Source organism: Phyllopteryx taeniolatus, chromosome 18 (genome assembly GCF_024500385.1).
Source record: "Phyllopteryx taeniolatus isolate TA_2022b chromosome 18, UOR_Ptae_1.2, whole genome shotgun sequence".
In the NCBI taxonomy this organism is placed as follows: Eukaryota; Metazoa; Chordata; class Actinopteri; order Syngnathiformes; family Syngnathidae; genus Phyllopteryx; species Phyllopteryx taeniolatus.
Genome location: NC_084519.1, coordinates 12719440 through 12733255, shown reverse-complemented (window position 1 = coordinate 12733255; position 13816 = coordinate 12719440). Strand labels below are relative to the sequence as shown.

Sequence of the window (13816 nt, the reverse complement as noted above, 5' to 3'; positions counted from 1 at the left end):
GTCCTTGAACTTCTGTTAGTTTGGTATCATTTGGGGTATCATTTGGCAGAAATGACATTTCATCATCTGTCTTACCGTCAGCTCCATCTCGTCATTCTCATCGCGGGCAACAAATGGCCACCATCCCTTGACCCTCTTTTGCTTGAAGATGGATATGGAGGGAAGTTCCTGCTCGTTTCGGATCATGTCGATGGAGCACTGCTTGGATGTCTTGGCCCCGCGAGGGAAGCGATTTAGGTCCAACTCGATGGCACCTGGAAAATCCAAAAGTAAAATAAAATCCCATCCAAGTAAGTAAAGCAAAATCCAATTACTTACCTAGGAAGTCATCGGCAGAGAAGTGGTCGGCATCCCACACCTGGAGCGTGAGGCGAGCCGGGATCTTGTACTCGGTCTCGTCCCAAGAAAACATGGATTCTTTCTTTGAGATGACAATCTTCTCCTCCGCCATGAGGTAATCGAAGGGGAAGACGAAGCGCCAGTTGAAGTTTCCTTCTCCGGTCAGGGAGTGGTAGTGCACGTCTGTGTCCTGCCTGTCTTCCTGCTGCCCCTTTAGCCACCTGTGTCGGCGAAGACGGACGGGGGAGACCACGGATCAGCCCCAATTGACTGCGCTTTAGGCATACATTCACCTCAAAGGTAAGATAGACAAATAGTAAAGTTGGTTCTTTTAAATTGCTTTAATCTGGGAGGTCAGGAAATACAATTAGTATGATAACAATTGCGATGATGCAAATTTAATCCGAACCCACAGTAATCTGAATGTTTGGGATGAGCAATCAATTGCAATCACATTTGATGTTGTAGTTCGAGATGTATTTCTATTTGCTCTACCATCAATCTACCACGTTATCTTTCAGCTAAAGCAACTGACAACAACATGGTGAGAAGCTAAAGAAGCTAACCAAAGCATGAATTAAACTTTATCTGATCATTTCAGTGAGTGGTGTGAGTAATGTTAGCATTGAAGCTAATGCTATTGAAATGAGTGGTGTCCTGGCAAGTCCACTATTATTCTAGACAACTAAAGTAGTTGACCCGAGATTACCATGGAAACAATTCCTTCCTGTTACAAGCAAGTGTTGCATCCTGTGTTGATATTTGAGGTACAAATCTGTACATTTTGTTTCTTTGAGGCACAAAGGGCCAACAACAAAGCTGACACTTTGAATTGTTTGAGACTGAACTCTGTTAAAGCAACAGTAATGTGAGCGTTGACGCTAATTATAATGAAATGAGTGGTGTCCTGGCTCTTCCAACAATATTTAAGACTACGGTTCTAAAACATTTTGGGTCAAAGGATCCCTTATACGGGAGAAAGTTTTCCCTCACAATCCTAATGGGAATTAAACATACTGACCATGTATAGCCCCAAATCCCATAGGAATAAATAGTTGGCTATTTTATTCATTTATTTACTTATTTAGAAAAAAGAAAACGTAAACTCATTCCCTGCCATTGATGGCTATAGACGTCAAATATCCATGTCAATGGGGAAGGGTGGCTGTGAGTAAGTTAAAGTACAATAGGCCAACCACAAATTGGTGCTTTCTATTGTTTCAGACTGAACATTTTTTAAAAGCAACTCTCCGTTAGAACAAGTCATTAAATCACTTGAGGGAGAAGTGCAAGAATAAGAACACTCCATTAAAAACAAAACTACTTTCAATACCTCGAAACCGCAAGAACACATCTTTAACCTTTTGACCAAGCAAGCACTTTGACATGTCAACACAGGAAAATGTTAATTGGAAAGGACAGTATTAGTATATAGGAAACACATCAATGGTTTGAAATAATGTCTTTCCTTCTGTCACAAGTCAAAATAGCTGCTTTGTAGAACGTGACAAACAAGGAGACTGCACATGCCAACATTGGAGCTGCTCTCATTACTGTAAAGAATGCATGGTCTGTGCTTGCATATGTGCATGCAGCAGGCAGGAAATGTCTGTTAATGTCCCTTCAGTCAGACGCTGCAGTGAATGACCAAACCACAAGGCTTAATGGTCTCCCTATGTATCAAACATGTTAAGTATATAAATATACCTGGAGTCATGTGATAAGACCAATTATTTTGCCAAAATTAAAGCTAGTCAAGGACCACTGGACAAATTTACCAAAAGGATTCCTTGACTATACAGAGGATCCTCCAAAGTTGAACATCCCAAAAGTTGAAATTTGGAGTTCATCCACAATTTTCTGGGAAAAGAAAAAACAAAACAAAAGCAAAACTTGTAATTGGAGCTTCAAGCCACCACCATGTGACTTCAACTCACTGAGAATGGACTAACAGCAATTTTTTTGGACTCCACTACATGTCAGGCAGCTTCAAAAGAAGAATAATTGTACTTAAAATTTCTTTCAACTCTCTGACAATTGTTGTAAAACTCCACCTCTTCCCTTACTCTGCGGGAGGCGTGCGGCATCATGTCGCCTTAAGATTGAAATTCGGGTGTCTTTTTTTAAATTTAATTATTATTATTTTTTTATTTCCTTAAAAAGTTGTCATTTTGGAGATGCGAGGATTCCGCCCGACAGCGACGATGTGTAAATGTTTCTATTAAAATCCCAAACAAGAATTCAACAATTATTTTCAAAATATAGTGTAGATATGGTTTGGTCCTGGCTGGTTATATAATGCCTTATTTCTTGCTGATTGAGGGGATTAAAGACAAGGTGGGCCTGTGTGCGTGTGTGTGTGGAAAGTCAGATCAGGAAGTAGCATAGCATGGAAAGGGCGGAAGTCGTACGAGCCATGCAATGGAATCGTGTGTTTTTTACCCCCTGACATAGATGTCAGACATCTTCTCTCCTGTCAGGAAAGCATCGTCCTCTAGAATTACGTCATCAGTGTTCCAAATAATAACACGTAGCTCAAAGCTGCACACAAGCAGAGACACGCCACAAACACCAAAGACGGACACACACGCGACAAATGGAAACAAAACAAAAAGTAGTTAACTGCAAACAAAACAGTCCACACGACACGCAGCTCGGGATGCGGCCGGCGCCACTAAGTTTGGCTGCATCCCGCTGTACGTACCCCCTGACAAATATGTCACTGGACTTTTCCCCAGTGAAGTAATCATCGTCCTCCAGTATTACTTCGTCTGTATTCCAAATAATCACCCTGAGCTCATATCTGGTAAAAGGCGGAGGAAGGAACACATACACATATACAGTATATCCACTGCACATGGAGAGCTTAATAGGAGAAAAAAAATTACTATTTATTTTTCAGCTGAAAAAAATGGGAGAAATTAACATTTAAAGTCCCACCATAAAAAATAGGTATTATTTTATTGTAAAAAAAAAAAAAAAAAATCAAAGAAAAAGCAATAGTTATGCAATTTTAATATTTCAAATTTTGTTTAAAAAAAAAAAATTTTGAAACAAAATTTTTTTCTTTAAGTACAACTGGATATTATTTCAACATATTGTATACTTATTTAATATAAAAAAAGAATTGTGATAGTGCCATCATCCAACTCTCCCACCAACTCATAACTAAGTCTAACTTCAATTGAGTAAGATTTGTACAAAAATCTTAGAATTAGTACAAAATTCACATATTTTTGCGTTGATTGAAAATGCTATTTAATGAATGCATTTTATGTTAAAAAAAACCAAAACAACAACATTAGCCACATGAAGTTCAGCTCAAAATACTCATTAAAATGAAAGTCAATTATTTAAATACATATAAAACTTGGGTACAATACCTCGTTGTTGGCAATGATGAAGCCAAAAATGATCCCATGCTGTCAAACTTTTTTTTTATTCAGACATGCATCAGGAATCGCACATTTTACGTTCAAAACACACCAGGCTTACCTCTTAGGCTTCCGTGGTGATATCTCAATGGCGGGTCCAGGAGCCGGCGTGTCCATAGGAAACATGTCCACCCACATCTCGATACGACCCTTTGACACATGGTGACGTCAGTCAAACTGCTCTTTTAAAGATTTCAACATTTCTTACCTGCTCGATGCCCGGTTTATCCGGGTTCAGCAGGGGCCTGGTCTCCACGTGTTCTGGGACGAGCCGGCAGCCCACTCGGGGGATCTCCTCCCAGTGGTTTAGCACCGTCAGTGCTAAATGCTCCTCGGTCTGCTTCTTCAAACCTTTTGGGTGGAACGCAACCGAAACATTAGAAATACAGTGGAACAGCAGTTTTCGTGACGAATCCGTTCCAGAATGTCTGACGAAAACAATTGGAAATAATGTAACCTAATGAATCCATTCCAAACAGCCCAAAATACTCATAATTTTATAGAAAATAATTAGAGCTTTACAGACTGTCGTGTTGTGTAAAAAGGGTTCAACAACGGCAATGCACACTTTTATTAAGAACTGAAGTCAATAAAAATCCTCCCGGTCTGCTCGGCCAAACTCGGACAAGTTGATGTAACATCCTGTCAAAAATCAGGCCTTCAAAATAAAAGCTCATAAGAATAATACCAGTTTCACCACACTTTCTTTGGTCTCATGGAGGCTTATTGAGGAGTTGCAGTCAAACTATTTTGTGCTTTTTGATTTAGTGTGACTGTTAAATAAGCCACTTAGGCCCAAAAAAATGTGATGAAACTGTGTTGTTATACTATCAGATTTTATTTCGAAGGTCTGACTTTTGACAGGATGTGTTGCGTTGCCTGTGTGTTGCAGAGCTGACCGAGTGAGTTATTAAAAAGTTGCATTCTGGCGTAGGACTTGCTGTCTGGTGAACTCTTTATATAAAATGCTTCTGATGAACACGCATTGATTCCGGGAAATTAATGGCCGAGTCGTGTGTTTCTTGTGTGCAAAAAGCGAGCAGATGTACGAAAAGCACCCCCCCCCCCCTTCCCCGGCAAAAAACGCAGCATACGAAAACCGAGGTTCCACACTGCCCAAAAATGGCATGATTGTTATGCCTTTCAGTCCTACCGTTTTCATCCTCAATCTCTGTTGGTCCCACAAAGATGCGGTTGGCCACCTGGACTTTCCCTCCTGTGCCATATTGAGGGGCGTCAATCTTGCCTTCTTTACACAGCTTTGCTAGGATCTGGCTCGGCTTCAAGGGATCCCGCCAAACATTGTATCCGTGGCTAATATAGACCAGACACAGACAGTTGTTGTATCATCACGATGCAGTTTTGTTTACTTTTACACAGAGGTGGCAAATGTAAATTAATCACACAGATACTTGTGAGTTATGTTTTTGGGATTAAAGTAAAAGTACTGATTCAACACTCTTACTTAAGTAGAAGTAAAGCACACACTGAAATGTACTTATAAACCCTGTAAAGTAAATTCAGAGATTTATTTTTATATACATTATACATGTTTGAAGATAATTACTGAAAACATGGCAAACTCAGTTGGGGAGATATAGTATTAAACTATTTTTCACCACTTAATTTTTCCAGATTTTTTGGGCATGAGTCACCACTCCCCAACTCTCTAAGAACCGGTCTCTCTGTGTACTTTTTTTCTACGCCTTGAGTCATCCGCAAAGGTTGAAAAACAAACTTCTTTTGACAACATACGTAGCGGAATGTACAGATCTATTCAAACGTGGGGACTGGAGTAAAAGTAAAAAGTACAGAGACCTGAAAAATCTACTTAAATAAAGTCACAAAGCAATTGTGTATTGTATTTTGTTATTTCCCACCACTGCTTTACCTAGTACTTTGCAATCTACACGGTAGCTAAAGCAAAGATGAACAAACGCTTACAGAGAGTAGGTGGAAGAGATGCCACAGGTGGCTCTGTATTTGCTGTAGAAGCGATTCTCCAAGTCGATCTTGGTCTCTCCAATCAGGTCATCCGTACTGACCAGATCCCAGTCGTATACGGAAACGGTCAGCATGGACTCCATGGGGAATCTTGCTTCAATGTCAAAGGACCTGCAAGTAAAGATGGCAAAAGACACGATTCATTATGACGACGGACAGACATTCAAAGAAAGATACGACTTCAGGGGAAAAAAATGAGTAAGAATTCTGATGGCAGAAAGCACTTAAGTAAAAAATATACGCGTTGCACTACTCTGTGTTGTAGGTCAATGTGATATTGCCATAAGTACAATACCATCAATCAACAATAATTTTAGATCAAAATATTCGTTTTTGTGTCAATTATTACAGCAGCATTTCCCCCTGTCGTGTTTACTTTTTTTAAAAATGTCTACAGCAACCCGTCTGGGCTGTAAACTAGTCTGTCGAGAACTGAACGCTGTACTAGTTGCTTTATAGTGGTGAATTCTGGATTTAGGGTCCACAGAATATGAATATGAAATAATTGCACATAGGTGACAAACATCATAAAGCAATGACCAAAATTCAAATCTGGAGTGACTTACTTGCCAAACACAGGATTGAGCTGCTTGGAGATGTAGTTCTCTTTGTCCTTAACCTCGGACTTTCCCAGCTTGATGACGACATACGGGTCTGCCTTCCCGTTGATGTCTGCGGGATGAAGATCCGTGGCCTGAAAACAAGGACAATAAGATCATGTGAGATCGCAAAAGTTAGCATCAATTTAGACAGTAGGTAGCAGGCAACGTACCCTGACCACGTACACCCGGACGAGCACGTTGATGGGATCGTTATGAGGAATGCTCTGGAACATGCCCATGTTTGGATCGTATCCAACGTCTCTTGTAATCTCCTCTGACAATGGTAGCTTGTACATACACAACGAACCCTGAATAGCAGGAAAACATCAGGTTACAAAACGGACTTTCTTCAATTATTAACTTCTTTAAAATGGCACAAAACACCTTAAATCGTCCAACAATCCGGTCATCATCCAGAGCATGTTCGTCGTCGTCCCCAGCTTTCCCTCTGTACAGGTTGAAAGTATGCAGCCAGTCTTCAAAGTCACCATATTCTGTCTCCAGCTCCTTGTTGTACACCTGTACACATCAACAACAACAACTGTGTGTGAGCATAGAATAGAATTTTAATGATGAACTCTTTGCTGTTTATCAGTAAAATTGGCTAAATGTATGTTAGAAAATGCTAAATAAACTGCTAAAGGGGCTTCCCCAAAGCTCTGTCTTAAGCCACATGATTTTTTTGTCATATACTGCATAAATAATTTTCATTTAATAATTGTAATTAATAATAATAATTGTCATTTAGACAAAATCAGTGTTGCATACACACCATCAACTCGTCCACTTTGGATTTCACAATTTGTTTCTCAGCTCCGTCCACAGCGTGACCTTTCTTCTTGTCCTTGGCATTCCTCTTCTCCTTGATCCTCTCCCTCATCCTGGAGCCTTTCCGAACAATGTCATCACATTTGATATCTGAGTGAGGAGTTGGGTGGAGATGGATGTGGACAAGGTGTTTTCGGGAGGTGAGGCAGTATTGGAATGTTACTCGACATGAAAAAATGGACAAATATTTGTGTAGTAAAATACTGACCTCCGAACAGGATACAAGATTACAGCTGTAATGCTTACGACTATGGCACATGTGAAATGAAATGAAGACTGTATCTACATGCAGAAACATCATTTCACTTCCCAAAGGAATAGTTTATCAGGCATAAATTGACACTGCATGGTTCGGAGTCTCAAGTGATACAATTGGGATATGCATCATGGCAGTAAAAAAAAAAAAAGCAAGCATGGAATTTGAATCAGTGCAAAAATATCTGGTAGGTATCAGGTCTTTGACAATGCGAGTGCAGTGTAAACACACAGATTGGATATACCCTGTCAACGCAAGGTTGATGTCACCGAAATACACCCATCGCTAATGCATACACCCCAACAGCTCAAACAACAAATAACACACTGAAAAACATCCGCTGTGAATCTAAATTGCAGTATCGATACAATCGCCGATCGACAAAATAATGGCCAACAGCAAGCAGCCTGCGGAGTCATATTTTTAGTTACCCCAATTAAAATCAATCAGGAGAAGAGTCAGCCCAGGCCAACTATACACTTTTTAACATCTAATATATGTATTATTCATGTTTATTGTTTGCTTCCATGTTATACTATTTACATCCAAGTTGTTTCATGTGTTCTGTGAAAGTAAATCAAACCATATCGGATAAGTGACACTTAAAATGTAAGTCGAAAAAAAATTGGGAACTTGGGAGTAAGATTGCTACATTGCACACAAATTGCATGGCTCCTCACTCGTATTTTGGCCTTCATGTTGTCAATGGGCCAACACAAACCTTACATATTTGTGGTACTTTTTAACATGATTTAGTGTCATGAAAATAACACATCAAAATCCCCCCCATTTATATATTGATGTATTTATTTCCCCCCCCGCCAGGATTTGGGAGCGCATATTTCGTAGCAGGACGTTTCACTTCCATACCTGCCGCCTCGGCTGCAATTTCCAGGTCTTCTCTCTCCTCTGCTTCGGCCTGAGCTGCTTCCTGAGCTCTGAGGGTCTGAAGCGACATCTTTTTTTCATCCTTGTGCACATGCATGTAAGTACAACATTGGATCACATTATTTTGCACAAACCTCTTTCAGTGTCTCTATGGAAGCAAAATATTTGGACCACCAATCAAGCACGCTCTCGTCTGTCTCGTCCTCTTCATCTGCTGCTCCCTTCTTTTTCTTCTTCTTCTTCCTCTTTTTTTCTTTGTCACTCTCATCGTCAATCTATTTAAGTATATTAGAAATTTAAGAAACTCATCTTTTTAGCACCATACAGTAGAATAATGTTGTTTCATTGCCATTTTTCTGTAGGAACAAGCACTTACCATGTCAACTTTTACAACAGCGTCAGATGTCTATAATCGGGGGTTTTACATACAAAAAACACGGATTAATAATGCATGCAAGAGAATGAGTAACATACGGTATATACAGTGGTACCTTGATTTACGGTGACCGTACTTGTAATTCCTATCAATTTTCCCCATTGAATTACATGGAAATGCCATTGATCTGTTCTTTCTCACCAAAACTGCCCCAAAAATTGTAAACTGTTTTTAATAACAAAAATAGTACACTACAGTGTGGTACTTTATGAAATCATACAGTAATAACACAATAGAATTGAATGTAACAAATATGACATCACAACTTCCTTCCATCCATCCATTTTCTTTACCGCTTCTCCTCACTCGGGTCGCGGGCTGCTGGAGCCTATCCCAGCTATCTTCGGGCAGGAGGTGGGGTACACCCTGAACCGGTCGCCAGCCAATCGCAGGGCACACAAACAAACAACCATTCGCACTCACACACACAATTACGGGCAATTTAGAGTCTTCTATCAACCTACCACGCATGTTTTTGGGATGTGGGAGGAAACCGGAGTGCCCGGAGAAAACCCACCCAGGCACTGGGAGAACATGCAAACGCCACACAGGCGGGGCCAGGATTTGAACCCCGCTCCCCAGAACTGTTTAGGCAGATGCGCTAACCGGTCGCCACCGTGCCGGCACATTACAACTTCTTTTACCGATTAGTTTTTTTGGTTTTTTTTGCCACGCTTGCTCCTATTTTTCTATGATTTCGCCCTTTAATTCAATGGCACTCAATTTCTTGCGACCTGTGGCTCGAAAAAAGACATTTGGAAAAATTCCTGCACTAAAAACGGAAAATGCAAGCCCAAAACAAATCCTGCCAGGTAACCATAGATTTTGTAAAGTTTTCTGCCGTCATCAAGTGGTAGAGTGCCTGAAGCTCATTCTTAAGTCAAATGTTTGTTCGCAAAACACAAAGCAAAAAAACTGAACTGAGCGAATGTTTGTAACTTGAAAAACTTCGGACACTCGTAAGTCAAGGCACCACCGTAATCTATTACTAATCTATTACTTACAGCATCTAACTTCACACACGTGTCCATTTTCCGTACAGTGGGCTCCATGGAGTCCATGATGACGATTTCGCCTGCAGAGCGGGAGAGAGTGCGCGAGGAAACGCTGGGTGAAAAGCCATGCTGAGAACTGCCATTGGTCAGGACCATGTAGCCATTCATTAGTTTGGCTGTTCCCGTGGAGCCAGGCCACCCCCACACCCAGAAAAGCGGGAAAAGACAGCAGGTGGCGGCAGGAGGACAGAAGAGGACAGTCGGTGCAGCATGTGAGAAAGAGGAAAAAAGACAAACGAAAAGCAATGGCGAAACCATTAAGACATTAAGAAAAACCCAACAGCCAAGAGCAAGCAGTGAAATTAGAAAGTTAGTGAAGGATTTTTTGTATCATAATAGAGCACCACATCACTGGTGGTCAAAACACAATGCAGTTTCATCCAGTGGAACACCAACAGACATACAAACAACAGTAGAATATATTGTCAGACTGAGATCAAGTGTGTTCTCCAGGGCTCTGTTTTGGCTCCCATATTTTTTTTCTTACATACTATAAAGTATACCGTATATATATATTGTGTTAAACCATCCAGCTCTATGAGCAGAAACTAATATCTGTTTCTGTGCAGTGTTTGTGATCCTTGTACCTGCACTCCCCGAGTTGCTCGATGCCTTATTGGGAGCAGAGTAGAGGAAATGCCTCAGAGAGCTGACTGCGTGTGAACCAACCAAGGTGTAGCGACCAAAGGCCCGGCAGTCCACCACCCTGATGTTGAGTGGCGGGTGGAGGAGCTCATTTTCAGGGAGGTCCTAATAACGTTTATAAAAAATAAATAAATAAAAGATTAGGTACCCTTTTTTCATCATTATTGTAAAATAAAATCTGTGCCCATTTCTAGTTCTGTCTTTGGAGGACAGTCGTACATACCACCTCAAACCATTTGACCAATGTGCTGAAATTTGGGTTCTTCTTGTAGTTCTGGATGAGGACGGACTGAACACCTCTCCCAGCACACTCGATGTCCACACGGGGTCGATCCACCTGGGCCAGGTTAATCCTCTTTAGGTCCCTTAAACCCCAAAATAAGACCTAAACCGGACAAAAGCAATCTCTTAATATGTCGTAATCGAATCCAAGATGTTAAAAAAAAATCTCACCTCGATGCGGTAGCGACTCAGGACAGGTCGGATACCCAATGGCACCGGGATAATTGGGCCTCGCTCGGAGTCTGTTGGTCCTTCGAGGGGAGGAAGATCGGCCGACCCTCCTTGACCAATCTAACGGGTTCAGAGAGGACATTTTATTCCGCGAGGGTTCAACACTTTTTGATTTGTGTCATCACAGACTAATTGCTACTGAATAAGCATTAATTTGAACCCAAAGAATTTTGTCAATCATATGGACTTTGAGCGATGCAATGTAGTAGCTAGCTGTAGATGTCGGAACAGAAACCCAAAGGATGATCAAAGTTTGGTGTGGGACCATTTTGAAGTCAAACAATGAAGATGTTGTAAAACACGTTTTTATAAGTATAAAAAAAAATACCTACAATTCAACCTGGCCCAGACGAGCAAAGTTAACACTTCAGCATTTCTTCAACATAGATTCATGAGAATGCTTTCAGGAGTTATCTAGCTCTGAGTTACTTTAGTTTGTTACAGTTGTCTTGTGCTTTTTTGGGGGGGAGAATGTGAAGAGGTATTTTGACAAAAAGCATGCCATAGACATTTTATTAAGGACACCTGGCTTTAAATGGTGGGGAAAATGCATCGCATGTCTCCTTTAAGTGATTGGTTGAAGGTCAGGGAAGTGAAAATGGGATGAAAAGAGGAGAGCACCTTTATCTGAGGAACAGCAAAGTTATGGACAGCAATCAGAGCTCGTCTAATCTCTTCGCCATTGAAAGGTATCTGGAGGGAGGAACGGGTGGTTTCACAAGAGAGGGAAAGAGTGGAGGGCCACCCAGTAGTTCACTTGAAATGGAAAAACAAAGCTTTGAAAACAGGAAAGCAACCCCAGGCGAGTCTTTAGAAATAAGTATGGGGAAAAAATGCAAGCTAGAGAATGGAAAGTCATATGTTGAGGATGAGATACATGTTTTCCTAAATCATTTCAGGTTGCGGTTTACCTGAAGGAGCTCAAAGGCAGCCAGCAGTTCTCCAGCAGTACAGTTCCCTCTGTAAATCTGAAAGTACTCCAGCTGCGGTGGAAACCTCGGGGGGCCGTAGTGCTCGTCGCACATCTTGATGGTCGGCTTGGCGAATGTCCGACCTATGAACTCCGCCTTGCCCTGGACTCGGCACCGTGGCAATGGACAGTGGGAGACAGTCACAAGGGACAAGCGAAGGGACTTAGGTGAGGATGTAAGAGGGTGCAGTTCCCTCTGCAACCGCCTTGGTGGCAGCGTTGGTTAGATGCATATGGAAAGTGAACTGGGTGGGGGGCAGAGGCGGTCTTGCAGGGTATTCTGTAGTAAAATTTTGATAGGTTACGTTTTAATGGGAATTTACAGGAATTTGGGGGAATTTATTGCAATAAACTGGAAACTTTCTTCCTTACTAGATTTTGCAGCATAAAAGGATTTGGCTGATTGCCTGATTACAAATTGGTCTAATTTAAAACCAGACCTTTTCCAGGGAAAATCATGCAAAGTGAATGAATTCGTTCAAGGATCCAAGTTTTGACATGATATAACCTTCATTTACTTTACAGTCAATGTTTTAAGTAACATTTTAACAATGCTAATTGTCACGCAGGCGTAGGAGAAGTAAACCACTGTATGACAAAGCTAAAATAGTAAAAACTACTCACCCCAGTGTGGTATTTATAGATATGAATTAATAAAGTGTAATGCTTTGTGCTAAAATAGAATTATGTTGCTCATAGTGAGCAGCCTGACTCTTTCCTGTATGGTGATTGGTTCAATTTCAGATTTTATGTTCCTCATCACTTTGCCATCACTGGTGTGGCATCACAAAACAAAAGCGAAACCCACTTGTAGCGTTATTTACTCAATGCTACCTCATATTTTTGTCAAACCTATCTTAATTTTATATTTGCTGTTATATCAAAATGCAACATTGCTTTTATGTTTTCACTTATTTTTAGAATGTTTTTATTTTTGTTTGCCATCTATCCATCCATCATCCCTTCTTCTTTCTTGCTCTATGGTTGATTTCAGATTTCGAATGTCTATGTACAGTACAATGGACAATAAAACTTCATTAATCTGAATTATTTAGATGCTCACTAAGCCGAAGTCAAGCGAGACTTGCTGGCGTGGTTTGAACTTTAAATTGTACCACTTTTGGGACTTAAAATTGTACCATGGGATGTTACAATGTACTATTCACAATTGGACTCCACCCAAAAATCTTAATTATCCTTTAATTCCAATACAAACTGTCAAAGGTTGAAGTCCCCAAATTCCCAATATTTCCATTAAAAATCACGTGGAAATGGCAGATTTTCTACACCTACCGTACAGAACAGAGCTCTAATACAAATGATCCATTATCAATGTGGTATTATACGGTATTAACTTTTTTTTTTTTTTGCTGCAGGGGGAGGTGCATGCACAGCAGTTCATGCTACATCAGCTATGTGATTTCACACTCTAATTCAGCATGGACAGGATGTAGGAGTGAGGTGCACAGAAGGTCAGAACATGGATGGAGAGGCAAAAGGCTTTCATGAGCACAAAGAGTCGACTGTTCCCCCCCCCCCCCCCCCCCCCCCCTCTCCGATGTCATTGGCCGAAAATCATACCACTGTGTCTTGGTCGTAAATTTCCACCACGATGATTGGCGGGTCGTCTCTCAGCTCGCTGGCCTCCCCAAACAGTTCCACGTCGTCGAAAACCAGCAGCTGGTCCCAAGTGGGGCACAGGGTCTCGCTCAGAACCTGCGGTGCATTCAGGAAAGCGGAGGTTTAAGTGGTTCTCAACTGTTGACACCCTGGCACCCGCATTTCCCTATTGTTGCTCAATCCACTCACTTTTATAGACGTTCAGAACAAATTGATCGGTCTTTGA

General features: G+C 41.1%; 1 protein-coding gene and 1 long non-coding RNA gene across 14 annotated transcripts in view; one reads left to right on the top strand and one right to left on the bottom strand.

Moving 5' to 3' along the window:
• otofa (otoferlin a) overlaps positions 1-13816 on the bottom strand; it is a 52467-nt gene that overhangs the window by 3587 nt on the left and 35064 nt on the right. For 3 of the 12 annotated variants that reach the window (XM_061754029.1, XM_061754021.1, XM_061754023.1), the window contains 22 exons: positions 13552-13686; positions 11912-12073; positions 11622-11693; positions 10941-11060; positions 10711-10872; positions 10430-10592; positions 9792-9958; positions 8728-8757; positions 8486-8626; positions 8334-8409; positions 7152-7297; positions 6764-6898; positions 6550-6687; positions 6344-6471; positions 5718-5888; positions 4927-5087; positions 3982-4124; positions 3835-3923; positions 3044-3142; positions 2782-2880; positions 319-560; positions 76-254 (listed from right to left, as the gene is read on the bottom strand). In XM_061754029.1, coding sequence (XP_061610013.1) covers positions 76-254; positions 319-560; positions 2782-2880; positions 3044-3142; positions 3835-3923; positions 3982-4124; positions 4927-5087; positions 5718-5888; positions 6344-6471; positions 6550-6687; positions 6764-6898; positions 7152-7297; positions 8334-8409; positions 8486-8626; positions 8728-8757; positions 9792-9958; positions 10430-10592; positions 10711-10872; positions 10941-11060; positions 11622-11693; positions 11912-12073; positions 13552-13686 — 2958 coding nt within the window. The remainder of the gene's footprint in view (positions 1-75; positions 255-318; positions 561-2781; positions 2881-3043; positions 3143-3834; positions 3924-3981; positions 4125-4926; positions 5088-5717; positions 5889-6343; positions 6472-6549; positions 6688-6763; positions 6899-7151; positions 7298-8333; positions 8410-8485; positions 8627-8727; positions 8758-9791; positions 9959-10429; positions 10593-10710; positions 10873-10940; positions 11061-11621; positions 11694-11911; positions 12074-13551; positions 13687-13816) is intronic. The other 9 variants (XM_061754024.1, XM_061754028.1, XM_061754031.1 and 6 more) reach the window with 6 other exon arrangements.
• Positions 7188-10546, top strand: LOC133468297 (uncharacterized). 2 transcript variants are annotated; one of them, XR_009785447.1, is made up of 4 exons: positions 7188-7347; positions 8289-8448; positions 9830-10054; positions 10412-10546. It is a non-coding gene; the product is annotated as an uncharacterized LOC133468297 (long non-coding RNA). The 2 variants fall into 2 exon arrangements; XR_009785446.1 differs by having other exon boundaries at positions 9830-10151; positions 10412-10542.